At 41.3% G+C, this 26,816-nt stretch overlaps 2 protein-coding genes across 2 annotated transcripts in view; one reads left to right on the forward strand and one right to left on the reverse strand.

Moving 5' to 3' along the window:
• Nucleotides 1–501: 501 nt before the first annotated feature.
• f8 (coagulation factor VIII, procoagulant component) lies at nucleotides 502–14,975 on the forward strand. Its single transcript, XM_056439934.1, has 27 exons — nucleotides 502–682; nucleotides 926–1,017; nucleotides 1,332–1,454; nucleotides 2,200–2,412; nucleotides 2,578–2,760; nucleotides 2,947–3,050; nucleotides 3,249–3,369; nucleotides 3,484–3,772; nucleotides 4,173–4,338; nucleotides 4,506–4,593; nucleotides 4,796–5,013; nucleotides 5,171–5,315; nucleotides 5,590–5,799; nucleotides 7,154–8,010; nucleotides 8,093–8,235; nucleotides 8,623–8,788; nucleotides 8,885–9,124; nucleotides 9,376–9,604; nucleotides 9,708–9,890; nucleotides 10,405–10,521; nucleotides 10,938–11,009; nucleotides 11,750–11,835; nucleotides 11,986–12,141; nucleotides 12,351–12,495; nucleotides 12,613–12,761; nucleotides 14,029–14,211; nucleotides 14,380–14,975. The coding sequence occupies exons 1-27, from the start codon at nucleotides 528–530 to the stop codon at nucleotides 14,524–14,526; spliced, it is 4,980 nt and encodes a 1,659-aa protein (XP_056295909.1). The 5' UTR covers nucleotides 502–527; the 3' UTR covers nucleotides 14,527–14,975.
• Nucleotides 14,976–19,403: 4,428 nt separating this feature from the next.
• Nucleotides 19,404–26,816, reverse strand: part of slc16a2 (solute carrier family 16 member 2) — a 39,877-nt gene continuing 32,464 nt past the window's right edge. The window contains exons 5-7 of the mRNA XM_056439139.1: nucleotides 25,396–25,624; nucleotides 23,396–23,659; nucleotides 19,404–23,281 (exon numbers count right to left, since the gene is read on the reverse strand). Of these exons, the coding sequence (XP_056295114.1) occupies nucleotides 23,412–23,659; nucleotides 25,396–25,624 (477 nt within the window). The 3' untranslated portion in view covers nucleotides 19,404–23,281; nucleotides 23,396–23,411. The remainder of the gene's footprint in view (nucleotides 23,282–23,395; nucleotides 23,660–25,395; nucleotides 25,625–26,816) is intronic.

Genomic DNA, 26,816 nt, shown 5'->3' on the forward strand with positions numbered 1-26,816 from the left:
CTCTGTCCTCGGACCCTCGCATCGGAAAAGGAACAACTCCCCCAAAAAATACACTTTAACGGGGCAGGGCTGCACAGTTATACATGTTTGTAATCAATCAAAAAGCCAAAGCTTGTTTCTCACTTTAAAATAAGCGATATGGTTAGGCCTATAGGTAAATGATAAGTAGTTCAAAGGATTGCAACGAGTGTCAACTTGGCAACCCACTATGTTATATATGTATATTAGGCTATACTTGATATGACATCATTGTATGTATGTGTGCATTTCCCCCCCATGAGTTTACTGTTTGTCATTACTGCATTGCTCAGCAGCATGATGTGTCCAAGACGCATTCCTCCCACTGGACAACGAAAGTTCACCTGACCCTATCACAGCAGAGCGCGCGCACTTCACCCTCCGCACGCCCCGGCGTGCAATGTCAGCTGCCCCGTTACTCCTCTCCCCAACCCCCCTTTCCTTTAAATGTCTCAGCCCACACGAGGAGCCGCAGAACCGGGCACTGCTTGACCCTGGGCACGTTGGAGATGAGCGCCATGAGAGCCGCAACACTGCTGTTGCTGCTCTGCTGCCGCTGCGCCGCAGAGACGCAGCGGCCCGCTGCTGCGACAGCCTACTACATCGCAGCGGTGGAGATCGGTTGGGATTACCTGGACGACGTTGACCCTGCGTCCGACCAAAGGTGAACATTGCTTTGTTTCATTCAAACTACCCACTCTGATGGCGCATTGAGACCTCGTACAGTTTTCAAACGAAAAAAATATCTACAAATATGCTCACATGCTTCTAATATAAGCTCATGTTTTAGAAACTAACACATTTACAATTAATTCATTAATTGATTTAAAGGTCTGATTATAAGTGGTCATTTTATTACTATTGGATTGATTTGGTTCCATTGTTTTCTTTCTTTTGTTTCTAAAAGGAGAGATGTTCCTCAAAAATACATCAAGGCAGTCTACAGGGAGTACACAGACCCTAAATACACTGTCCCCAAACCAAAGCCAGCATGGACAGGTAGGTCTCTTCTGATATTCTACATGCTCTTAATCAAACAAATATGCCTTTAGTTTTGTGTTATTTAATCCGAATTGTGTGTTCATGTTTATTAGTCTATTGATTAATAAATAAAACAAACAAAATAATGTTCAGAACCTGGAATGGAGAGTAAAAGGTTTTCCAGTCAACAACGTGATTGTAATACTGATGTTTTTTCAACATAAAGAACAAACCGTAACAGTTGTCAGTTCTGTTACGGAGCATGTACCCTTGTTCTTAAAGTATGAGGTCATATGTATGACTTCTCTGAGAACATGTTGTCCTGGTTGCAGGTATTCAAGGCCCAGTGATTGTGGTCCAGGCTGGTCACAGTGTGGTGATCCACTTCAAAAACCTGGCCTCTCAGCCCTACAGCATCAGCCCTGTGGGGATCACCTACGGGAAACAGTCTGAAGGTAAAACCTGAATGAAGGGATCTCCAGTCATCCTGTGATCTTTTTTTACTTTCTCTCATGCCCATGCTCCTCATGAGTCAGCAGCAAACTACATTGTTTGACTCATAATCACTTTTTAATGTGAAGTCCATGTTTCAGCTTATATGAGTCAATGGCAACACTTACTAGTCAAATCCTACAAATGTGATCTTCTAACTCAGATGCTTTTTTGTTTTGATTTGCTGAAGCCTGAAATAATTTTGGGGCTATAAATGATAAAGATCCACAGAAAAAAGCGATGATGTAAAAGTCAAATTGATACAAACCTGCAAAGGGTGTGGCAATACTGTGGCTTCAAGTTGACTCCCCATTCTTATGAAATTACAGCATGTACCGGTTATCATTATCTTGTGTGAGCATATTTTTGAATCATTTCTGAGCCAAAACGGTCAGTCTTACAGCATTATGACACATTTTAGGTGCCTTTGAATTTCAATACCTAACTAATAATCCCTGATCAGAGAAGCTTTTGAAGGTTGATATCCTTCACAAAAAGCCACTGGCTGAAAGTTCCCAAAACATAATTTTCCTAACAGTATGTCCCTTTATTTATTTGTTATTGTGTTTCCTGAAATGCCATTATAGCTTTTGTTTGTATAGTATAACCTTAAAACCAGATTACTTGCATTTGTGTGACACATGTTTTCCTTCTTTAAACCCTCCTCTACGGCTGAATAAAGAGTCATGCTGCGTCTTTTCTTTCCAGGAGCCGGCTATGATGACTCCACAGCAGGCCAGGAGAAGGAGGATGATGCTGTCTCTCCTGGAGGCTACTTTGAGTATGTGTGGAACATCAGTTATAAAGACGGTCCGACTGCGAGTGACCCAGAGTGCCTCACCTACTCCTACTCATCCCAGGTGGACACGGTCCGAGATTTAAACTCAGGACTCATCGGTGCCTTGCTCATCTGCAAACCAAGTCAGTGTGTGGAACATTCACTAGTTTTAGGAAAACAAATTTGAGATAATAAGATAAACTCTTACATGTTAAATTGCTCCGTAGCATTGCATAGTATCACATATTGCATTGTGTGTGTGTGTGTGTGTGTGTGTTTGCGTGTGTATATGTGTGTGTTTTTCCCAGGTGCCTTCACAAACAATGGCCATAGGAGAAACCCAATGTTTGTCCTGCTGTTTGCCGTGTTTGATGAGACCAAGAGCTGGTATGGAGAGGTAGGAGAGAGGATGAGCAGGGAGAAGTTCAAGAAAAGCATCGGCAGAAAGGAATACCACACCGTCAATGGATATGTCAACTCTACGTTACCCGGTAACGAACCAGACTGTCTGTAGACAGGGAGTCTGCTCCATGAGTGCTGCTAACTGTGCTCAGTGTATCAGTGGCTCCGCTGCAGGACTGTGGCCTCATTCTCTCTCTCTGCCTCTCTCTCTCTCTCTCTCTCTCTCTCTCTCTCTCTCTCTCTCGCGCGCTCTCTCTGTTTGTGTTTGTGTGTAGGTTTGACAATGTGTCAAAGCCGTAAACATGTATTCTGGCATCTGATTGGGATCGGCACAACACCAGAAATCCACTCCATTCAGTTTCAGGATCACACTATGCAGGTAACTCAAGTCTTCACATTCGCACAAACCAGCAAGAGTATGCTAGAGTTTGAAAGTATCAGTGTTGCCAAAACTTTTCCAGTCAAAGTAGCCATAGCAGCACTTGACCCAAAAGTCTCTAAATCTGCTTGAAAGTCGCAACGTTTGCAACGTAACAGTCAGACCTCCAAAATGTACACTTGTATTGATTTTGTTTAGGTGTTGAACCATCGCAAAGTCAACGTTGAGGTGACCCCCATGACATTCATCACTGCAGAAATGAGACCTGCTACTTTAGGCCGCTTCCTTATGAGCTGTCAGATACACGCTCACCGCCACGGTAAGAAAGACCAGATAAGTCTCTTGAACTTAGGACCATCTGTCACGAAATAAATGTACTTCACCCGCTCCATTTAAATGACAACTCTTGTTGTTACTGTGCACTCCCGCTCAGATGGCATGAACGCCTTTTTCACTGTGGAGAAATGTCCTGACCCCGTGATTCTGCCGGGACCCGACCTGCGTAACGTCAAAAGCAAGGATAACGTGGTCATCGATGACGAATATAGTGACGACTACAGTGACGAAGACGAGGATTTGTTCAACACCATAAGCGTTAAGGCAAAGAAAACACAACTGCAAGCAAGAGCCAGCGGAGGGCAGCCCCTTATAACCTGGGAGCATTACATCGCCGTTGAAGAGGTCACCTGGGACTACACCCTTAATCTCAAACCCACAGATAGGTAGGAAAGATAGAGGAGGAGAAGGAAAAAGAAAAACAGAGAGTGAAAATGTATTTCACTCACTGTGGCTCAGTATTGAACACGGTCGTCCTTCAATCAGAGGATCGGCGGTTTGATCCCCGACTCCACTAGCCGTTGTCGATATGTCTTGGGCAAGACACTTAACCCCAAATTGTTCTCGTAGCTGTGCCTACGCTGTATGAATGTGTGTGAATGTTAGCTACTCCTGATGGGTAGGTGGCACCTTAGCCCCTCCCATCAGTGTATGAATGGGTGTGAATGGGCGAATGATGTCATGTAGTGACAAAGTGCTTTGAGTGGTCGGAAGACTAGAAAGCGCGATACAAGTACAGGTCTATTTGAATTGATTGCCTTTTCTCTTTTGTCTTTGACACATCAGTGAGTTGCGGTCAAGATATTTGGTTGCACCCTCCCATCACCTGGGCTACAAGTATAAAAAGGCGGTGTATAAAGAATACACAGATGGATCTTTCACAAAGAAAAAGAACCCAGACACGACATTGCTCGGTCCACTTCTGAAAGGAAAAGTCAACGATCAAATCCATGTGAGTGAGGACAGAAAATATTAAATTTGGTCTTTTGCGCATCATCAAATATGAGCTACAATAAATAAATCATCAGTTATTAATGATAGAAAACCTGAAGCAAACGTATGTGGTGCTTTTTGTTTGTCTTTCTACTGATCTCCCATTGGTTTGAACTGTGTCTCCAGATTACTCTCAGAAACTTGGCCAGTCGGCCTTTCAACATCTACCCCATCGGCCTGACCAACATCTCTCCACTGCAGAGATCTGCAAATGGTAATCTGGGACATAAACCAACAGACTAAATGCATCAATAGTTTGTGTCACAATCAGCATGCAAGCTTGCAAATATACTAAAAATCTGTAATTTTGTCAACACAAATTGAATGTATAAACTGTTTCGTGTTTTCCAACCTGTCTTTAGTGGTCTTATTATCATTTTACCTTCTGTATGATCTATCTCATCCCATTAAAACAGCTGCAGAGAAGGACTTGCGATCCATGGAAGTGCCACCCAACGGGACGTTTAGCTATGTGTGGAGGCTAACAGCAGACGATGGACCCTTGGGGGGAGACCCCCAGTGTCTGACCCAGCTGTATCAGAGCACCGTCTCCCGAGAGAGGGACTTGGCCTCCGGGTTGGTGGGCACCCTGCTCATCTGCAAATACAACTCCATGGACACCAGAGGACGTCTGGTGAGAAGAACGTCTCTACAATAATAATAATGAATGTGCTTGACGTAGCACATTGTTTCATGGATCATTTGCAAAGATCCTGCTGTGTTCTCTCTCACCTGCTCTTATGTAATATAACACCCTGTGTCTCTTTCATTAAATCTACTGCTGCATGCAGTTGGGCCCAGATAAAGAGTGGAGCCTGATATTTGCTGTGTTTGATGAGAACAGAAGTTGGTACTTCAACGAAAACATGCAGAAGTCCAGCCAAAACCTCCCGAACATCACAGACCCTGAATTCTACAAGTCTAATGTCATTTACAGTAAGATCATTCTCTGTCGGTTCGTCACTGAGCCCTTTCACATTGTTTTCAGTGTCATTTGATAGATTGTTATAAAAAACAAATATTGATTATAACTGCTTTAAAGTGATTATCTCTATTCATGACATCAATTATGTATGTCCACACAAACAGGCATTGCTGTTTTTTGTGTTGTTCTTATTTGTATGATTGATGTTATTTGTATGATCTGCCCATTATACTTTGAGCCATCACATCATCAATTTAATAACTCAGAATATCCTTTTAACTCTAGGTATAAACGGCGAGATGTTCCCCGGGCGACAGTTTGTGGCGTCTCAGAATGACATTGCCTTCTGGCATGTGGCCAATGTAGGCACCCAGAGTGACTTCCTCTCTGTTTACTTCACGGGAAACGTCTTTCAGTACCACGGCCTTTACCAGTCCGTCCTCACCCTCTTCCCCATGACTGGCATAACGGTTCCCATGGAAACCGAGCTGATTGGTGAGACTGATGTTTTATTTGTTAGATCATGTTGGTGCGTGTAACCAAATTGTAACTTGTTCATGTCATACTCTAAATGTATCATGCTGAATGTCACAGTGACCTGAGTACCTTTGTAGCTCAAAGTGTTGGCGTGTTGTGCCGTCCCAGGTGAGCTGGGCTGTCTGTACTGAAGGTGCAGTAAAGTACTGCGGATATGTTTTTATGGCTTGACTGCAGTTGCTAACAATTGTTGCCAGTGTTCCCAAATAAAGTAGGAATATCCAAAAAGATTTAGTTTGACTTGAAAATGCAGTTCAGAAAGGGAAAACACTTTGTAACGAGAACGGGCACTCGGTAGAGCGCATACCTTCGCATATCACAAGATTGGGCATTGAATTATGAACATTTTGGCATTAGTTGCATGCCAATTGGACAAAAATGTATCGTGCTATGGTAAAAAAGATTTTGACCTTTCCATGACCTTGACCTTTGACCCAATTGATCCCAAAATCTAATCAAATAGTCCCCGGATAATAACCAATCATCCCACCAAATTCCATGTGATTCAAGAAGATTTGACCTGTTCATGACCTTTGACCTTGACCTTTGACCCGATCGATCCCAAAATCTAATCAACTGGTCCCCGGATAATAAACAATCATCCCACCAAATTTCATGCGATTCGGTTCAATACTTTTTGAGTTCTGCGAAAGATTTTGACCTGTTCATGACCTTTGACCTTGACCTTTGACCCGATCGATCCCAAAATCTCATCAACTGGTCCCCGGATAATAAACAATCATCCCACCAAATTTCATGCGATTCGGTTCAATACTTTTTGAGTTCTGCGAAAGATTTTGACCTGTTCATGACCTTTGACCTTGACCTTTGACCCGATCGATCCCAAAATCTCATCAACTGGTCCCCGGATAATAAACAATCATCCCACCAAATTTCATGCGATTCGGTTCAATACTTTTTGAGTTTTGTGAATAACACGCATACAAATAAATAAATAAATACACGGCGATCAAAACATAACCTTCCGGCATTTTCAATGCGAAGGTAATAACAAAACAGTTCACCCATTACGACTGTAATGTTACAACTCACGAACTAAAGGAATTCCAAGTATATCTATTACTGCCAGATGGCTCTAAACGTAGCGACGGCTAAGCTGGCGACAACGGCACAAACATGTAAAAAAACAGCTACAATGATGACGGGGCTAATAGTGTTTCACTGGGGGGAAAGTGGAGAGTGAGGATCAGGTTACTGCTGATATGTGGGCGTAAATAGAAAAAAAGTGTTTTTGATGTGTGATTTTTGTGGATTGTGTTTCGCTCTTGAGTCATAAAATATCTTCTCACAGGTGAGTGGGAGATCAGTGCCTATGATGGCAACCTCAAGAGCAAGGGGATGAGCATCCGCTACACCGTACGTCCAAGCGAAGATGGATACCGAGTTGATGAGAAGGAGATTCCAGACGACATCTCTGACTATTTAGATCTACAGCCGAGGGGCAGAAGACCTAAAAGTGCCACAGTGTTGGTTCCAGTGAGTAAGAAGCCCCTCGCTAATAACAATACTCAATCAGGAAACACTTCCGGTCAAAATGTCGCTTGTAATAAAACTGAAGGGACTGGGGGTGAAGAACCTTCAGCATCTCAGATGAAGGAAGTGACAGCAATATCACCGGAAGCAGAAGGAAGAATCCCGCAGGATATCTTGGAGGAAATAGAAAGAGTTGGGGAGCGGACAGTTCCTGAGAATGGGAGTGAACCTGGAGGAGAGGGAGGTGTCAGGCACAAGAGACAAGCAGACAACTTCTGGCCAGATGTAGATGTCAGTTCTGGAGCCTCCGCAGATGAAGGACCTGGGATAGAGATCGGAGAAAAAGCTGTGGAAAATAGGACTGAGGTTGGTGGCCAGGTCAAAGCTGAGGGAAGGAATGAAGCATCCGGTGTGAATAATGGGACGAGTGAAGACCTTGAAGAGAACAACGAGATCTTACTTGACAGGAATCCACAGCCAAACGAGAAAGAATCAACTGTGGGGCTAAGTAAATCAGAAGAGATGGATCAAAACTTAGTGCCACAAAACGACATCCGGTCTGAACCTGAACAACGTACAGCAGATCTGAGGGTTCTGGAATACAACGACACGGTCGATTACAACATCACAACAGGGCTTGAGCTGTCCTTCGAGTATGATGACTACGAACAAGAGGTACCATTCTCTGTGTGTGTATGTCTTATGTGCATTCTTTAATATGTATACTTATATATATGTTGGCTGTTGTCATAAATAGCTGAACAGTACATCATATGTACTTGGTACGGATTACATGGACCTGCGTTCTGGAGAGACCAGATATCGCCACTACTACATTGCTGCTGAGGAGATCAGCTGGGACTACGGCATCAGAAAACCACATCAGTTCATCAAACCCAGGTTGGAATAATATTTCACCCAGGCATCCGTTCAGGACCTTAAAAATGGTGCCTACCTGCACCTGTAGACATCGAAACAACATTGCATTTCGTCAAGTCAAAATATCCACATTTTGCGCTGGTGATTGAAATTGAAATTAGCTTCATGTTTTTCGACAACATGTTTTTTTTGTGGTGTTCAGAGCCTTACTTCATTTAATTTGTGATTGTTAGAACTAGGGGATGTTTTGTATGATTTGGTTCTCTTTGGTAACATGGTCACAATTCTGGGTTTTGGGCAAAGTCAACATTTAAACATGGAACAAAAGACAGTAAAAAAAATGCGTTTTAAAATCCATTTTAATACCAATGTGTAAAGTAGTTGTATTGATTCAGCTCCTCTTTTCAGAGAGATGCGTCGAGGGATGAGGAAGTTCCTGCCCGTGTATAAGAAGGTGGTGTTTCGAGCCTACGCCGATGAACACTTCCTCGTTCCTGTGGGCAGAGGAGAGCAACAAGAACACCTGGGAATTATGGGACCTTTCATCAGAGCGGAGATAAATGATGTCCTCACTGTGAGTTATATTGTCACTGAGCAAAATAAAATAAAATAATCCTCCCTTTGTATTGGTTCTTGGTGACGTATCTGTGCCTTTTATGTCTTATTCAAGGTGGTCTTCAAGAACAAGGCATCCAGGCCTTACTCTTTTCACCTTCAGGGGGTGTATGACCTCAGCCAGGGGGCCGGCTTCGTCAAAACTCAATCCCCATCTGCTCCATCCGGGGTCCCAGGAGAGCCTGTGGCCCCTGGGAAGGCACGGACATATAACTGGAGCGTAACCAGGAAACAAGGACCAACTGACACTGAATTTGCCTGCAAGACTGGGTCTTACTACTCTACTGTGGATAAGGTCTGGATAGGTCTTCATCTTGTGCCTGTTCCCACTTTATCTTCCATGGATATACAGTATTTACTGAATATCAGATTGTTTTTCAAACTGTATAATCAATCTTGCACAGCAGTCAAATGTTCCCATATATATATATATATATATATATATTAATCAATTAAAGTTTCCTCTTTTGTAATTATTAATGCAAATAGTCTTGAGCTATAGTTACATGACAAGAAGAAAATACATATTGTTGTTCTGTGTTCTAGGAGAAGGACCTTCATTCGGGGCTGATTGGTCCACTGGTGATCTGCAAGTCTGGAATTCTCCGGACTCGTCAGAACACACAGCCAAATGTCCAGGAGTTCGCCCTTCTTTTCCACACCTTTGATGAAACTAAAAGCTGGTACCTGGAGGAGAACCTGCGGCTCCACTGTTCTCCGCCCTGTCAGGCCAACACTCAGGACCCCTGGTACCACATGAGCAATAAGTTTGCAGGTGGAGAAAAATGGTTGATTGTTTGTGTCATGTTGTAATGAGCGTACTCTAATCTCAAACTCAAAAATGAAATCTCAGAAATAATGCCTGCGCTTTTCCGTAGCAATAAATGGTTATGTGGCAGAGACACTTCCTGGTCTGCTGGTCGCCCAGCACCAGCAGACCAGGTGGCACCTGCTGAATGTTGGAAGTGATGGAGAGTTCCACGCTGTGCACTTCCATGGTTTACCGTTCACTGTTCACAATGAAAACGAACACCGTATGGGGGTCTACAACCTCTTCCCTGGTAAACACACAAACACACACATAAAGACACACATGACACCAAACATCATGCATACACTCTCTGTTTATGTGTTGCATTAAAACATGAACAGATGTTTACCCCTACATTTGCAGATTTGAGTTTCACTTCTCGGGAACCTTTTCCAATGCCCTGTACAGTAAATACAACTGCAATCCATAGAGGTCCTACTGTAAAACATGTTTTGGGCCAAACTTTAGTCATAAGATTGATTATACTCCACAGACATTTCGCTACGTTCAAACAAATTTATCTGAACCACGTCCTTATTATGCGTTTAATATCAATAAGATGGTTTCTCTAAATTACGTTAAACAGGACACTCAAAAAGACCAACTTTAAGAGCATAAATCAGTGTTTTTACAGACTGAAAGTAATTGAATCATACAGAATAATCATCTTTCTATTGTTTGTTTTAAGTCATTATATTACTTGAACTCTAAAAGCTTTATTCTTGACTATTATTGCATGTGTTGCATTGCTCTTTGTCACTTAGGAGTGTTTGGCACGGTGGAGATGAGACCACCCACATTAGGCACGTGGCTGGTGGAGTGCACGATAGGAGACTACCAGCTCGCCGGCATGAGGGCGAAACTACTGGTCTACAGTCCAGGTACACGCAGTGGCAAAATATCTATATAGTATTTTCTATTTAGAATGTCCTTTTATAGAGCAAAAGGATTCCCTGTAGGTTGTTTATTTGCCATCAATGTCCGGATGAATGCATCGCTTCAATTTTCCATCTTTCCAGCACTCTAGTTTAGTAAAACACAAGGAACTTTTATTCTATTTAAAGCCAACAATCTTGTCAGTGTACTGTTCGTCCCATTGCATGAATAAGTCAGTTACATTCCCCACATTTTCTAGATGTATTTTGTGAAATTTATTTTGCAATAAATTAAACCTGTAGATTCCTGTAGATTTCACAGATGTAAAAAAAAGATATATAGTGCTGTACTATCCAGATGTGTCAAGCGCACAGAAAATGATTTGATGAATGCAATATTGAGCTGGAATTTTCACGTGCAGGATGTCGCGTTCCTCTGGGGATGAAATCAGGAAGGATTGAAGATTCGCAGATCACAGCATCAGATTACATAGGTAAGACAGTGGTGTTCACCTCAAGACTCTTAATATGTGGTAATACTTGTAGAGAGAAGAAGTGCTTATCACATACAGGACTGTCTCAGAAAATTAGAATATTGTGATAAAGTTCTTTATTTTCTGTAATGCAATTAAAAAAACAAAAATGTCATGCATTCTGGATTCATTACAAATCAACTGAAATATTGCAAGCCTTTTATTCTTTTAATATTGCTGATTATGGCTTACAGCTTAAGAAAACTCTAAAATCCTATCTCATAAAATTTTAATATTTCCTCAGACCAAGTAAAAAAAAAGATTTATAACAGCTGAGTGTTTGTCAAGGCTCAGGAAACCCTTGCAGGTGTTTCGAGTTAATTAGACAATTCAAGTGATTTGTTTAATACCCTACTAGTATACTTTTTCATGATATTCTAATATTTAGAGATAGGATATTTGAGTTTTCTTAAGCTGTAAGCCATAATCAGCAATAAATCAGAATAAAAGGCTTGCAATATTTCAGTTGATTTGTAATGAATCCAGAATGCATGACATTTTTGTTTTTTTAATTGCATTACAGAAAATAAAGAACTTCATCACAATATTCTAATTTTCTGAGACAGTCCTGTATACCCAGTGTGCTGAAAAAGAAAACACCCCAGTCTTGCGGCCACCAAGCAGCTTCAATAAATTTGAAGAAAAGGAAATGACCCCCACTGGGTTGGATTATAACCGTGTTTACACACATGTGTGTCCAGATAACTGGGAGCCGAGGTTGGCGAGGCTGGATCAGTCTGGTTATATCAATGCCTGGATGGGCAGAAACAAAATGTCATGGATACAAGTAAGATATACAGCCTTTCTCCTGTTAACCATTGCAAAGCAATGCTATATTATGAAGCGTCCAGTGTAACCTGAATTGAGTGTTATTTTTATAATATCTACATGTAAAATAGAAACACAGTGAAACGTGCTGGAATGCATGTGTTATTAGGTTGATCTTCAGAGGCCCGCCCTGTTGCACGGTGTGCAGACGCAGGGAGTCAGGTCGAAGCTGAGGGACAACTACATTGCACTCTTCCACATCTCCTACAGCCTGGACCAAGAGACATGGACCACTTACAGGGGAAACGGAACCAAGCAGTACAAAGTGTGTCCTCAACTGTTACTAGTATTAAATGTACCAAGAGGCACTAGTGGTCTCTAATCGGTGCTGCATAGCCATGACATCATGCTGTTTCCTTGTCAAATGAATACAGTAAAGGCATCACATTGTTCACTGTCATGTTTTGTCTATATCAAGCAAGTTTGAATGATCCTTGAAGTTTGAGCTGAATTGTTTGTGTGGGTCTGGTTTAGTTATTTCATGGCAACATGGACAGCTCCAAGGTGAAAAACAACCTCATCAATCCACCATTTGTGGCTCGCTACGTCAGGATTCAGCCCCTAAACTTTGTGCAAAGGCCTGCTCTCCGTCTGGAGCTGCTGGGTTGCGATCTCAACAGTGAGTTACACCAGCAGTAGCATCATTTATTGCAGAGGGTTCATTTGATTCTGTAGGCTATTAAAGTGCAGAGAATGACTTGTGTGTGTGTGTGTGTGTGTTTGTGCGTGTGACCAGGTTGCTCTCTCCCTCTCGGACTCAAGGACGGGCGGATTCCTGACAGCAACATTAGTGCCTCCTCATTTTATTCATCTTTGCTGCGTAGCTGGAGCCCCAAGCTCGCTCGCCTCTACCAGGAAGGCAGAGCCAACGCCTGGAGGCCAAAGGTGAACACAAATCCACAAATACTGTACACGCTAATAATTTAGACCACTTCCAAGAGTTGGATGACAAGATCGACACCCCTCTATGTAACTATATCTTTCTGCTGAATATGAAGCTAAACCCAAAGGAGACATTTAGCTGAGTGAAGATTTAGTGAACACTTAGCTTAGTTCATGAAGACTGACAGCAGGGGGAAACAGCTAGCCAAGCTCATATGAAAGTGTTCAGGTCTGCATTGATGACAGGTAGTCAAAGGTGTGCTGTTGCATCCACAACCAAACTTAGCAATGATGTCCTTGATATAAGTCGTTAGCGCTCTTCCATTGTGGGAGGAACAGAGACTACAATAGGCTAGCACCCTTTCAATCTCCTCTGTCTTTCTTCTTCTTCGTTTGTTCTCCAGTTCCTCCTCAGCTTAACATTCAAACACTTTGCAGAACTCAACTGTCGAGGTGTCGAACTGTTGAGCTGTTATTGAAGGTCACACGCCAATCAGTGGCACTTGTGATCCAGGTCAACCACTGCCAACTATTATCTGAATAGCAACCCGAAAGAGCTCCAATGGCCTAAACAAATGCAAACAGGAGCTTCATTTTTCATTGTTCTTAACATCAGTCTCATTAGTAAAACTTATTCCAAATGTTTCCCAGGAAAGAGAATGGAATGGGATGACCTTGATTTACTTTCCCTTGTAGCCTATAAAACGGGGAGAGCTGTGGTTTAAGATTCAATATAATTTGTTGGGGCTTTTCTTGTTGCCAAGCAACTCTTTGCATATCAGTCGAAACCAAAAGTGATCATAAATGTTGGTTAAATTAATTAAAATGGAGAAAATCCCCACATTAGCTACTGGTTAATGTTATGAGGTTTTGCATTGTGCAGCCACATCGTGTCAGTGGAAAAAGATGCACTGCCAGAAACATTTCCCTACTTTATAAGTTTCCTAATCGTATTGTGGGAGAGGAAGTGGTGTGGCGTTCCCTTTGGCCATCCCCACATCTGTTTTCTGTTTTCTTTTGCTCGGCCTACTTCTTTCAGAAGCTGGTAGGGCCTATCTATTTATTTTGGTTTGCTTTGGTATTTCTGCTCATATTATTTCATAATCGCATGATCTTCTTGTAGTTCTCATTTGGAGACAGAGATCATACTATGGGAGAATCAAATCAGATAACAAAAAAATAAAAATAAAAAATGAAATACAGACCCCAGTATACCTTATATATTACTTTGTGAGATTGAAACATGTTTCCTCGGCTCTATTCTCCCCAGAACAACAACCCTCACGAGTGGCTGCAGGTTGACTTGGGGAAAGTAAGCCGCATCACAGGGATCATAACCCAGGGAGCACGTTCACTGTTGACCCAAATGATGGTGACCGAGTTCTCAGTCACCATCAGTCACGATGGTCACTCCTGGACCAGTGTGTTGGAGGAAAGCTCCCAAAGAGAAAAGGTACACATCACAGTTTCCTCACTGTCACACAAGTGGATGAGTCACTCTGTGTTGTGGAGCTGACGACCCAGCAAAGGAATTCTATAAAAGTGTGTTAGTGCCACACTTTCATGGGATTCCTCTGTATCAGTTTAGGTCATCGATTCACTTCCTGTCTCCTTTCCTAAGATCTTCACAGGAAACAGCGATTCAGACGAGGAAGCTCTCAGCGTTTTCGATCCTCCTCTGTTCGGCCACTACCTCCGCGTCCACCCGCGGGGTTGGTTCAACGGCATCGCCCTGCGTCTCGAGGTCCTGGGCTGTGACACAGAGTAGGGGCTCTGACACTGCCGGGACGACTCACCAACGCCAAGCAGCAACATTTTAGTAGCGTCATGTATCCTGGTTTCATTTTGGAGTTTGTTATTAAGAGCACTTATGATATTAAGCTATTTGTGTAAGAGAAGCTATTTGTTCTGTGGCCACAACTTTGTTTACATTTCGGTTGACAAAGAATCCTGTTTGATGTCATTTTAAAAAGGATATCTGATGTTGGTAGAAATCTATTTTAAGATGTGAGTTTAAAGAGAGACACAGTTTTAAAATCTGTTGAGCAACACAGTATTGGCTTTGCTTTAACTTCAGAGCACACCTTTTGAATGTAAGTGTGTGTATATATTTCAGATGGATGTATAAAGTTTGAAGGGTTGATGTATATTGTTGGAAAAGTTAGTATTAATGTATTTTTCTGCCTTATTAGAGTTTATATAAACAATGAATCTCAAGATTGTTTCACTGGCATTTATTTATGGCTCCGGTGTGAAACTGGACTCACACACACACACACACACACACACACACTTGAAAGCAAAATGGTTTGCTTTCAAAACTCTAAACCAAGTTCAGGTTTTTGATTAAACAGTTTCAAACAAGGTTACTTCCAAGGAATGAGAAACACCTCCCGATACACTCCTTCCTGCCCTGTTCTTCATGTCCATGTCAGGCGAGGATGTAGCCCTTGCTCTGTGCTTTTGTTTTCTTCCCTCTTTCCAGCACATTATCTCTGTTCTTTATTCTGTCTCTAACGTGTCCAAAATGTTCCTGAACTGTTATTTTGGCTTATCCACCTCCACCAGGACCTCCCTGCAGAAACAATGACCAGTTCTGCTCAAACATTGTTCCGTCACTAGTTGAAATTCACAGCTGTGTTAAGCAGAAGCTAAAGTGGAAAAGTACGTTCACAGCCCAGGGTGAAATGATGAGATGACTGGAGGGGAAACGGCAAGAGCAACAAGGTGCGTGCACGCTTGTGTTGTAAGTTGTGCATTTTGGCCAGACTGTGTGAAACATAACAACGTGAGCAGCGTTTATCACCTCATTATCAGCGCAGGAAGTTTTGCGGGAGTTAGTTTTGTTTGGAGGACAGGACATAATCCTTTCTGCTCGACTGTCGCACTTTATCTCTCTGAAAACAATAACACGCCGGCTGTAATCTCAGCAACAGACTGAGCACCTGTATACAGGTCCAACTGAATAACGGTTAATACACATGATTGAGGTGGGCAGAGGCTATGGTCTGCTGCCCAGGTGTGATTACCCATCAGCTGCAATAATTCCATAATATTAAGTATAATATAAGTCCTTTATAGTTTCTATAAAATCTAGAATAGTTCAAACGCACTTCAGAATTGTTAGGAAATGTCCAGACTGCTTTTTTTGTCCAGCCAACAGATCAAACCCCCAAAGTTCTCCACTAATGATGAAATAAACACCAAAGAAAAGTGAAACACTTGAGGAACAAGTTCAGTTACTTTTTGGTCTCAAGTAAACCTCAGATCTGTTTGTATGATCATGTTCAGACTTCATTGAAAGTGTGTAAAAACTTATGGGAACTAAGCACTTTCAGAAGAATATGGGTGGCAGTGATGTGTGATGTAGTTTTTGTTGTTAATGGTCTGAAACTCGCAAATCGACCACAAAGGTCCTGTAACAAATGGTAACCCTCAAATTCTTCTTGTTTTCATCATTTCAACAGACTAGAAACTCAAGCTTGCCAATAATGACAAAGTTGAGAAACAGATTGTACAACATTTCTGAAATACTGTATGTATGGTTTTCATCAACTGATCCACCCATGTACGTAATCCGAACTCTTCTGAATTTAAGAATTGCCCCATAATCAAAATTCATCAGATTTTAAACTTCCCAAAAAATTGATCTGGAATTCTAGTTTCTCTTGACCCCGACGAATGATTACCACACTTTCCTTTGTCACAACCTGAACCTACTAATATCTAACAGTGTAAAGGAATCTGTTTCTCTGTTGACAAATCAGTGAGGAAGTGCCATGAGGGGGGCAGGAAAGAAAACAGTGTGACACAACAGAAACATTTCCCACAGTGTTATCACTCTCTCTTACATCACTTCCTGCTTTGTTCTTCGGGCCCTTGTGCACCCAGCGGCCCCTGTCTGTAAGATAATACAAACTAACGTAGACCGTATCATTACCTTCTTCTTCTTCGTCTTCTTGGTTAAACTTACAATACAATAAAATACAGTATGCATCTGTGATGGTTGATGTATACTGTTGGAAAGGTTAGTATTAATATGTTTATATTTCATTAGATAACTGGACTGTACTTGTATAGCGCTTTTCCAATCTTCTGACCACCCAGGGCACTTTTACACTACATGCCATTATTCATAGACTGATAGCAAGGGCTGCCATGCAAGGTGCCACCTGCCCATCAACTCTAACTAATTATTGTTGGCCATCAAATCTAACAGGCATACCCATTCACACACAGGCACAGCTGTATGTGAATGGGTAAGAAGGTCAGATCAACACAGACTATCGAACCCGGGGATTGAACCTACGATCCTCTGATGGAAGGACTGAGCCACGTTCGCCATTACTTAATTTGGAACCAGTTTTCATATGACTTTTGCGTGTGGGCCTGTGTGCGCGTGTGATGATTTTCCCACAAGTGACTATTTTGATTTAATAGTTCACATGAAAAAGATTCTAAGTTTCGCAACCATAGAAAACAGTCATGCTTGTCATATGCTTACAAGGAGAATAAGATCGGTTTTCAAAACATATAGACAAGCTAGTTAATTAGAGATGAGAATATATATATGCATCTTGGTATAACTTGTAGATGTGTCGCAGTAAATTCAGTCAACAGTGAAATCATCTATCTGTTATCAGTTATTCATGGTTTGTTTATAATGTGACATTTTTCTATGTTGTTTAATTTTTTTGCATATGTATAACTAGAATATATAAGTAGGATAAGAAAAAAATATTGTTATTTTATAATATAAAATTAACAATTTACGAATATTAAGTAAATCATGTGTGATGTCATTGAATGTATTACTAGATCCTACAGAAAGAACTGAAGGAGAGAGAGGACCCCTACTGGACAATCGACAGTGTTACATTAGTTATTGCGTTAATGCAGTGGGTTTCAGCACAGTATCGGGACCTACATGTCAGTTTATAGAAATAAAAATATTTAGTCTACATTTATACAATTTATAGCCATCCAACTAATTTATGTTATCCCAAAATAAGGAATTAAACAGCAAGATAAGCTTTATCTTTGACAGCTCTGCAGCATCAGTCAGCTTTCTGTCGGCCCTCCTCCCCTGGGGCTCCTGCTCTCTCTCTCTATCTCCTGGTCCCTCGTTATTTGCTTCTTTCCAAGGCAAGTGGAATTGAAAAAGATGAAAATAAATGTGGTGGCACTAAATCAGAGCAGTAGGTAGTTACTACTGTTTTTGGTATTCAGAAGACGGCGCTATTTGTTTGTATTCATGAATCTGTTTATGTGCTTCCTGTAGCTTTCACTGCTTTGCAGAACGATTGTGTTTTATCAGTGCTTGACACATCCAGGAGTCCATGGTACAAACATATGCACAAACTATATTAATTGCTTGCAGTTTCCAGAAAGAAAAAAAACATACATCAAATATTTTGGCATCAATACATTTGAGTTCAAGTTGCAGCTCCTATGCTCCCTCGTTTTGCAAAAGCCATGCATATCAGAGACTCATTTTCATAAAAGACACAACCTCTATTACTGCTTCTGCTGCTTCCTCGTACTACTACTGCTACAAACCATAAAAGAAATCATATTTTTGAATATCGTTAGCACCATTGACTAAGAGCTGCCAGTTCTCTGTCATTTCCCTTTTCCCAATTCCTTTGAGAGGAAAGTCTGAGTTAATTGGAGGGTTCTTCAGATGATCTGTTTAGCATGGTGTTGGGGACTGACTCCTAATTAAGAATTGAGAGCAGCTTGGTGCAATTCCCCTCTTGGCCAATCAGGGTGTGGCAACGCCCCTTCTTTGTGACTTCAGGGAGGTGGGGACTCACACCTACACATCTCTTGACTTAATGCAGACCTCATTTTATTCGATTCAACCAGAAACCCTGGTCTTCAGGCCCTTTCCGCAATTCTTTCCAGTCTTTTGTTTTTCTGGTTTAGGTTAGGTCACCTGCGTAAGAGCAGACCTTAGTTACCTTGTGTGAAGTACTTTTGAGGTTTGTATCCCCAAAGTCAATATTTCTGTATTGTGTGGTTGGAACTGGTTCCCAGGTTTCTTTGTGATGAGCTGAAATTGGAGTTGGTATTGCCACACGGTAGGTGAAGTTTGAATCGGTGCACTTGGTCAGACATTGATGATCCCGATAGGACCTCTCATTTCTTGCTGGCTTTAATACAACTTTAGATTTTATTTTATTTAATAATATTGTTCTCTTTTTTATACCTATGCCCCATATAAGTTTCTTCTTCACTTTATTCATGTTCATTTATTTATTTTTAAAAAGAGGAAAAAAAGGATCGCCCCAGGCTCAACTTGTGACCTATTCCTGACTTGTGACGACATGAAAAAAACCCGATCCCATAACTTCAGAACTTTGCTGCTTCAGAAAAGTGTGATCTTCAGGACTGCTCGTGATTGGCTGCATTGTGAGATACTGAGGTTAAATAAGGGAAAGATGAATCAAGAGAGGACTGACTGCCTCAATGAACCCAGCCATGTTGCCGTGGTGATAAGGAGGAGTGTGTCCCTGAATAGCACCCGTGTTTACGTGTTCATGCATTCAGAGGGTTTGGGGTTAATCTCCAGCATGAAAGTGGAACAGTTCAGGACTGGAAGCACACCGCCAACAAAAGAGTGACTGGCAATGACAGCATGAGTTGTTTTCATATTACATCTTTATTGTTGGTTTAATAGAAAAATGTGCCTCCTTTGATACAGATTCAAAATAACTTTTTTTTTTTAAACACCAACAATTACCTTAATGATTCTAGCAGCATGCTTTAATGTCAGATATTGTTAAATGAAGTAGAATAACTAAGCCAGAAATATGTATTAATATAAAAAGGTAAGGCGTGTGTCGGGAGGACATTGCAGTTTAGTAAAAGAGCTCTACCATATAGGTTTAGTCGGTCCTGGAGCTTCTGTAGGATACAGGTGATCAAATTCATCGTTTAGAGTTTGACGTGATGACAGAAAAGGAAGCGGTCACCGGATGTCGGCTGCGAGTGAAGCTCAGCACCGGTTCCACAGATGGCGTGCAACCAACCAGATGCACTGCATCATTCCTCATCTGTTAAGCTCCTTCACTGTGGTATTTCATTTGAAAACTACGGTTTCCAGTAGTCACTGAAGTGTATCATTAAAAAGCCCAACAAATACAAGTCAGTTATTAAAAACAATAGAAACATTTCTGGTTATTTAAAGACCATGACAAAGTGTTTAGTATAAAGTACATATCTTCGTACAAACATGTCAGTTTTCTCTAACATACTACTAATAAAAAGGAGCACACTGGTGGTTCTGAGTCTGACAAGTCATTAAGAAAAGACAGAATTAAAAAAGTAAAATAATGAGTCAAAAGTCACGTTAAAATATGGAAAATTCACTTTATAATCTCAAATCTAGCAACTCTGATCAAAAGTCTTTCTTCTAGTCTTCGTCTCAATAAAAATAAAAACATTGATGTTAAGTATAAGCTGACAACATATTTGACAAGTAAATTGAGAAAAAAACATGAATTCACAGTAAAACAACATTGTATTCAATGTTGTTGAGACGGATATATTTTGTGCATAGGAACACAATCAGGTCCTTGAATATGGCCACATGAGGGGAAGTCCTCTGTTGTAGGGTCCATGCCCTCGTTCATTTGCCAGATCGGCCTGAAGGGAAACAGGCCCCTAGTTTGAAAGCAGTAAATCAGTGCAAATTCTCAGTAAGTGGCCAGTGTTTTCTTCAGTGGAGAAGTAACAGAATTTAAAGTGAAAATATGAAGTGATTCATCAAATGTTGCCTCTATTTAATTTCCGAAAAAATACATCATCTGTGTATTGTGGGTGAATGCTGTCCACATTGTAGAGCCAATAAGGTTTCGTTATTTTTAGATTATATAAAGAGAATCTCTCGCAACCTTCATAACACACAACTGTAATGAGAAATTAAATAAATGTCTTAGTTAATCACAATTTATCAGGCATATTGATTTGGTTAAATACAACGCTTCAAGAAAAAAGAATTAGCCAGTAAGAGTAGACGGTGTCCTTATTCCTGGGATTAGATTTGTCAGGAGGCTGATGAACCTAAATTTATGATGCTAGTTACCTTACATCACAGGTACGAAGACATTTCAGGCAGCGGCACTTTTTAAAAGTACCGCTGCCTTTTGCTTTCGTCTGCTAGCGTCAGCTGCGACTTGCACTGCCGATCAAATGTAACACAACCTCCGTCAAACTAGAGGCCTATTTTTTGCTTTCAAACATGCTTCAACCATTATATGGTTCTCCACTGCTGACGGTTGAGTGTCTCTTTAACTTAAGTTAAGGATATTAGACAGTAATGTAACTGCATTTCTTCAAACACAAACAGAGATATGAGGATGTGATAAATATAAGAGAATGCTGTGGAGGTAGAGGTGAGAGAGAGCAGGAATGGTGAGGAGCAAGAACAAAGGAGCAAGTGGATATGAAGGCAAAATAAAATGGAAGGATAAATATCAAAATGGGTTACGCACCAAGTATTCGATTATAGGGAATGGAAGTTTGACATTTCCACAGTTTGGTGGTTCCTAAAGAGACACTAATGAGGTTTTAGAGGAAGCCATGGTGATTTAAAACAGGTGTTGGGCGGCTTTGTGGCTCTGAATTAAATTCCAACAACAAAAACCATAACACAGAAGAGAGAAATAATAAAGTAATGAAGAACTTGTTCATCTGGATTGCTGAGGATTGTTTGATTGCTGAGGTATAGATGTATGTTTCCGATTCAGAACTGTTTGTCTAATAGCATTACTCCCAAAAAACTACTCAGTAATGAGGTTTGTGTAGCTTTTGGGCTCTAAAGTGTTGTAACACAGAAGCTGACTTGGTGCTGGCAGTGACAGCAAAGCTGGGAATTGACAAAAAGTAATAGGCTACCACCTGATCAGCGGGGCACTTCCTTCCTTACTGTGTACTAATTCCTCTCTGCCACTCAGTTATGCGTATAACCACATTGTAACTCAAACAGCAGCTCTACTTCACATCTTTTCATTAAAATGCATGGTTCAAGAGAACTTGTAATCTAAGAGTGCAGAGGTAAGTGGTCCAAATGTTTAAGAAGCATAATAACTGCAAACTGTCCTCTTGAAGGAATATCTCAATGAGGCTGTGACCTTTTATTTTATGACTGCCAACGCAGTGAGTGACGGCCTCATGACACAAAGCTAAACTTAAAGCAGCACATTGATTGGCTTATCTGTGAGATGGCCTAATAAGGGCTCAGGCCATTTGGCAGCTTTAATCTCAATCACCCGCTCTTATTAACAGATCGTAACGTAGTAACTGCCTCTGCTATTATAAATGCAGATGCACACACACAGGCATTCAGAATAAATCGACACGAATCGGAAGTTGAAAGAAATCCGATGCTACCAACAGCGAACACTGCATGATTCCAACTCCTTCCACTTGTAGTGTTCACACTACAAAAAAACGTATGTGAAGTATTTTTCAAAGCCGTACGAAATACAGTTACTGCAGATTTATCTAGCGCCCTATTTAAACTATTCAAGGCCAATAATAACTAGTGTGATGATGGGAAAAACCAACGCTGAGGGTTGAGGCTGTAAAGACTCGTAAAAAGACCTTGCATCACCTGTAGTGTTTCATGAATTAAGGCAGCAGATGCACAGCTCTCATGTCTCACTTCTTCGGATTGCATAAGATAACCTGCCACGAGCTGCAGAGTCATTGACCAAAATTCCAACCGTGTAAAAACTCTAACACTCTAGGGTTCATGGCATATGAATCAGCGGGAATCAACAGCTGCCACAAACACAACTGTGGTCCACACAGGCAGGCTTTTGGAGCAGTTTTTAAAAATGATGAAGTATTTTGGGCCCTGGGTGTGATAACAGTAGTCGGTTCAGTTGAGGTGATTGTGGTGTATGTTTTTCTCTCGTCGCAGTGGAATAGAATAAAGCAAATCCCTCAAAATCAAATTGTGGTTCAGCTACAGTGGACTAAATAAGACTGGATTACTAAATAAAATGTATTGTTAAAAAAAAGTAGACGCATGAGGAACTACATAAAGATAGCATGAATTTATCACCTCACTAATTCCTTTTGTATATGCCTGTTATCTTAATGTGTTCTTTGGAATCTAGAAACAAAGTTTTTTTTAATTTTTTTAGAGCTTCTAAAAGCCAAAGCAGCATGATATGAAATTTTTAAAATCAGTCAGTTAAAATGTCATCATTTCTTTCCTCTTGGAGGTATGTGATACTACAGAGTCTCCACAGATTAAACAACCCTAGTTGAGACTGTGTTGTGCTTATCCTCCTTCATACATTCCCATCATCCTTCGCTGATGTGCCTTCTTTCCATCCTCTCTGTCGCTGGTAGCCAGAGCGCCCTTTTTCGATTTCTCTTCACATGAAAATAACAAACAGCCCATAAGAGTCCAGGAGGGTGAGAGGGTGAGACGTCAGCCGACCGGAAGTCCATGGTTGAGAGAAGGGAAATCTAAGGATGATTAAAGGTGCTGGTGGGCTGAATCCCTGGGGAGTGAAAGCAAAAGCAGAGTCACATATAAGAGGAAGAACTATGTATACGTATACGTCAAAGTGCACCAAAGGGCTCAATGATGCTTGACATGTATAAATATAGGGAACCTTTGTACAGTGCGACTCAGATGTGTGTCTCTATGTCGGTGTAGCCCGGCAGTAGGTCTCCATTGGAGCAGCTCTTGTGCTCCCCCGCTGGTGTTGCGCTTGGCAGCATGTGGGCGGTCGTGGACGTCTCCTCCGATGATGCCGCTGCCTGGAGCCTGCGGTGTATCAGTGGCACAAAGAACAGCACCACGCCCCCCACTATAGGAGGCACCCCAGCCAGGGAGAAGGCCACCGTGTAGTTCCCAAAGTAATCGTGGAGGAGACCTGGGCAGTGGAGGTAGTGGGACTCGATTCATGTTATCATGTCTTCAAATAAACAGGATGGTTCAAAGATGCATACCCTAAACGTTGACCTGTTTCTGAAAAAATAGCGAGAACAGCACAGAAAGATCCTGTTTTTGCAGATCTCCTGTGGTTTAAAGTGTCACTTTAATGCAGTTATCTAGAAGTGTGCTCCTGTGTGTGTCATGAATATAGTGCCTTAAAATTGGGCAGTCAATTGTGTTGGCTCATTGATGCACCAGCCAATTTAATTAGCTATTATTAACATAAGTGGCAACACAATATATGGTCACAATAATACTGTTTTAAATCCAAAGAGTGGAAGTCAACAAGAAGACTGTACTATTGTGATCAAATCTAGCACTAAAACCTGTCCCTGTCTGCAGAGCGTAGATCCACATACTACACACGTCAGCATGCAGGCTAAGTCATACAAAGCGCACCGACGGTGACAAAGCCAGGTCAAGAAGTTCAGCACACTGCACTAAAAGTTCAATCTACCGCTGAACATGTGACAGAGGAGCAGCGGGAGGGGCGTGCACTCACATTGTTGCCTGTAATGTATGCTTTCTTTCTCTTGTACTGTACAGAACAACACTTTCAGACTATGTCGCTGCCTTCGTTGTTCATGTATGTTCATATTGAAAGTATAAATCCCACATTATTGTCGTCTGCATCCTGTCAATGTTTTGTTTAACTACAGGAGACGATGTTATATATCTGTGGTTAGTCACAGGGGAAATTAAAACCATATGCCACATTTTTGTCCTTTATGTCTGAATGCAGATCTTTGTGTGCAGAGACAAAAAGTGCAATCATTTGGCTGGTCAGTTTAGTCCTTTTGCTAAAATAAGATTCAGAGAACGAAAACAATATGTATAGAATACTACATGTAAGTAGATAAATGAATTAAATGTATATTTTTGATCTGAAACAAACCATAATTTTTTTAATCTGACGAACAATCGTTTTGATTAAACAATAAATTGTTCCCTCTCGAAAATGTCAGAAAAAAGGGAACATTTCCCACAGCCTGAGGTGACATCTTGAAATCTCTATTTTTTTTTTTTTACCAACCGCTAAAAATAGTTGCAGATCAGTATCATGGACATAAATATGCATAGTTTGGGACGTCGTCATCAAAGAATTTCAAGATATTGCTTTCCACAATAAAAAAAAAATCTAAAACAGAAATGACATTGGGTTGTTCGTTCGTCCTAAAATGTAATTTGTACAAATATCTCAAACCATGATGAGAACATCTGGTTTGCTGAGCTAAGGCCACCAAAGGAACGCTGAGTGTTTTGTGGTAAAAGCAGTCCCGGTATGTGTGAGACCTAAAAGAGGTTGGCATGAGGGAGCACAAGGATGCCTCAACAATGTAATAGTTGTAATAGTGCACTTCTATACACGCTTGTTATTCGAGAGAAGAAGAGAAGGACGTAGACGAGACACAAGAGGAGTTGAGTTCTGTCATCTGACCCTGTAGTGCTTTTCCCCCTGAAGATAAATCCATAGACAGCCAACAGTCGGCATCGAGCCCAAACCGCTCTACAGATACATTCTGATGCCCTGCATTTGTCTTACTCTCTTTGATCCCTACATACTGTTTTACTCGGATAACATCAATAAGCTTGCTGTGCGTTGCCACTGCCAACATCCTGAATGTAGTGCAAGAAACCAGCTCACTGTAATTAGTTGTGTGTTTTGCTTCTCACCAGCAATGGGTGGCCCCGCAGTCATGGGAAGAGACATAAGGCCAAGAAGGTAGCCGATAGCCTGCGACGCCTGCATCGGCCCCACCAGCTCAAAGGCTATGGGAGCCATCATGGTGAGGAAGCAGCCATCACACAGCCCCAAGAATACGCACACAACCACCAGCCACTCGAACACCAAGCACTGAGGGATCAAGATGGACATCAGGCCCAGAGCCATGAAGGACACCACCTGAAACACACAAGGTAACAACGAGCTTTAAGTCTCTCGCACATTTCTATTTCTGAATGACATGGCTGGCTGTTTCAGAGGCCATAGCTGCAGTCGGTGTTTGCTTGTTTTCAGCGCACTGATGAGTAAGTGAGGGGAGAAATACTGTACAGATGGCTCAGTTTCTATCCTTGTTGTACTTGTACAACAGGAACAGACCTGCAGGCCTTTTGGCTTCCTTTTAAACATTGTGTTGCTTCTGCGACAGAGCAAACCCTCCGGCTACGATTGGGACTTCAAAAAACATACATATTTCAGGTGGAATACAGTGTGGGGCATCTCAATGCAGAAAACTAAGAGCTGAAAATATTTCATCTGTGATTAAACTGACTTTATTGAGACAAGATATTAACAGTTTTTAGGACTAAGGAGTCTAATGGCTTGGGAGGGAGACACTAATGCAGAACCTGGTAGTTCTTATTCCTAGATTGTACAAGAACGCAAGATGGAAAAAACTTGAAAGATTGAATTGAAATAACTTTGCTGACTCAGGGTCCCTCTGCTGAAAAACCCACTTGATTGACAACATACACATTGTGGGGATTTTGGCCAACACAGCCTTTGGGTCGTTTGCATTCAGCAGGCACAAAATGAAAAATCCCATTCCTATTCACCTTTGATCAGAACTGCTGTGCTTCCATTTTCTGCAGACTAAATCATCCCCGCCATTATCCAATCGGGTAAATCTTTTGGCAACACAACAGCTTATTTCTACTCCGGTACTGTAAGTATGTGCAAATAGGTATTTGAGTCGTGTTTCTCTGCAGCCTAATAAGCCATGAAAGATTAAATCTCTCTGGTTGCAAATCAAAATATATAATGTTCAATTTAGTGACACTCCATAAAACTTTTAATAGAATACAATTAAATACATCTTGGCTCAGTGTGATAGTATGTGTGTCAGTGCAGTGAGTAAAACCAAGAGAAAAGGAATGTCAATGTGAATGTTCACAGTGTCTCACAAAGAACCTCAAAAGACAACTATTAATAGATAACCTTCAGTCTTTTGATTACAGTTGGTGTGCAGATTTCTATTTGAATTGTTGGCACTATTAACAATGTTATCATCATCGTGGCATTATACCACAGGAATATACATGTAGAAGCCACAAAGCTCTAAGAAATAGTAAAAAGTAACATTTATCATTGATTG

Source organism: Pseudoliparis swirei, chromosome 19, assembly GCF_029220125.1.
Source record: "Pseudoliparis swirei isolate HS2019 ecotype Mariana Trench chromosome 19, NWPU_hadal_v1, whole genome shotgun sequence".
Lineage (NCBI taxonomy): Eukaryota > Metazoa > Chordata > Actinopteri > Perciformes > Liparidae > Pseudoliparis > Pseudoliparis swirei.

Bases quoted from the DNA above. Each gene is read 5' to 3' on its own strand.
- f8 (XM_056439934.1), top strand. From the start codon at position 528: ATGAGCGCCATGAGAGCCGCAACACTGCTGTTGCTGCTCTGCTGCCGC. The intron at 8,011-8,092 runs GTACCATTCTCT...TGTCATAAATAG, and splicing joins ATGATGACTACGAACAAGAG to CTGAACAGTACATCATATGT. The intron at 12,496-12,612 runs GTGAGTTACACC...GCGTGTGACCAG, and splicing joins GCTGGGTTGCGATCTCAACA to GTTGCTCTCTCCCTCTCGGA.